Source organism: Gekko japonicus, unplaced genomic scaffold (assembly GCF_001447785.1).
Source record: "Gekko japonicus isolate JY-2015 unplaced genomic scaffold, Gekko_japonicus_V1.1 scaffold2706, whole genome shotgun sequence".
In the NCBI taxonomy this organism is placed as follows: domain Eukaryota; kingdom Metazoa; phylum Chordata; class Lepidosauria; order Squamata; family Gekkonidae; genus Gekko; species Gekko japonicus.
Genome location: NW_015162033.1, coordinates 125327 through 126396, shown reverse-complemented (window position 1 = coordinate 126396; position 1070 = coordinate 125327). Strand labels below are relative to the sequence as shown.

The 1070-nt window shown below is 61.2% G+C and overlaps 1 protein-coding gene across 1 annotated transcript in view; it reads right to left on the bottom strand.

The window, feature by feature from the left end:
* Positions 1–232, bottom strand: part of SMAD3 (SMAD family member 3) — a 96545-nt gene extending 96313 nt beyond the window's left edge. The window contains exon 1 of the mRNA XM_015405559.1: positions 16–232. Coding sequence (XP_015261045.1) covers positions 16–221 — 206 coding nt within the window. The 5' untranslated portion in view covers positions 222–232. The remainder of the gene's footprint in view (positions 1–15) is intronic.
* Positions 233–1070: the final 838 nt, after the last annotated feature.

Below are 1070 nucleotides of genomic sequence, written 5' to 3'. Positions count from 1 at the left end.
CGGTCCCCGCCCGACCTGGGGATGGTGATGCACTTGGTGGCGGCGCTCTGGGTGGTGATGGCCTTCTCGAGCTCGTCGAGCTGCCCGCTCTTCTTCAGCTTCTTGACCAGGCTCTTGACGGCCTTCTCGCACCACTTCTCCTCCTGCCCGTTCTGCTCGCCCTTCTTCCAGCCCAGCAGGCGCTTGACGATCGGCGGCGTGAAGGGCAGGATGGACGACATGGCTCCTTCCCCCGGCCCGGCCCGGCCGAGAAAGAAGACGAGGTGGAGGAGGAGGAGGAGGCCTCCCTCCCGCCTGGCTCGCTGGCTGCGCGGACAAAGCAGCACCAAAACGGCAGCGGCGGCCCCTTCCCCCCTTCCCCGGCGGCGCCTCCAAACTTTGTGCCGACTTCGCCCGGCCCGCCTCCGGCAGCTGCTGCTCCTGCTGCGGCTCCTGCGCCTGCCGCCGCGGCGCCCCCGCCGGCTCCTCCTCCTCCCTCTCCTCCTCCCTCTCCTCGGGCCCTTTGGGGCGGCGCGCAAAAACGCGCTCCCGGGCCCGTCTGAGTCGCATGCAAATGCGCCGCCCGCCCGCCCCGAAAGAGCGGCAGGAGGAGGAGCCGCCGCGGAGGCAGAGGCAGAGGCCAACCTCAGATATGCAGATGATACCACTCTAATGGCTGAAAGTGAAGAGGATCTAAAGAGCCTCTTGCTCAGAGTAAAAGAGGAGAGCGCAAAAGTGGGCTTGAAGCTCATCATCAAAAAAACTAAGATCATGGCATCCGGCCCCATCACTCCTTGGCAAACAGAAGGGGAAGTCGTGGAAGTAGTGACAGACTTCACGTTCCTGGGATCCCAGATCACCGCAGACTGTGACAGCAGCCATGAAATTAAAAAACGCCTGCTCCTTGGGAGGAAAGCGATGGCGAACCTAAACAGCATGATGAAAAGCAGGGACATCACCCTGCCAACAAAAGTCCACATGGTCAGAGCAATGGTATTCCCAGTAGTCATGTATGGCTGCGAGAGTTGGACTATAAGGAAGGCCGAGTGCCGAAGAATACATTCTTTTGAACTATGGTGCTGGAGAAGACA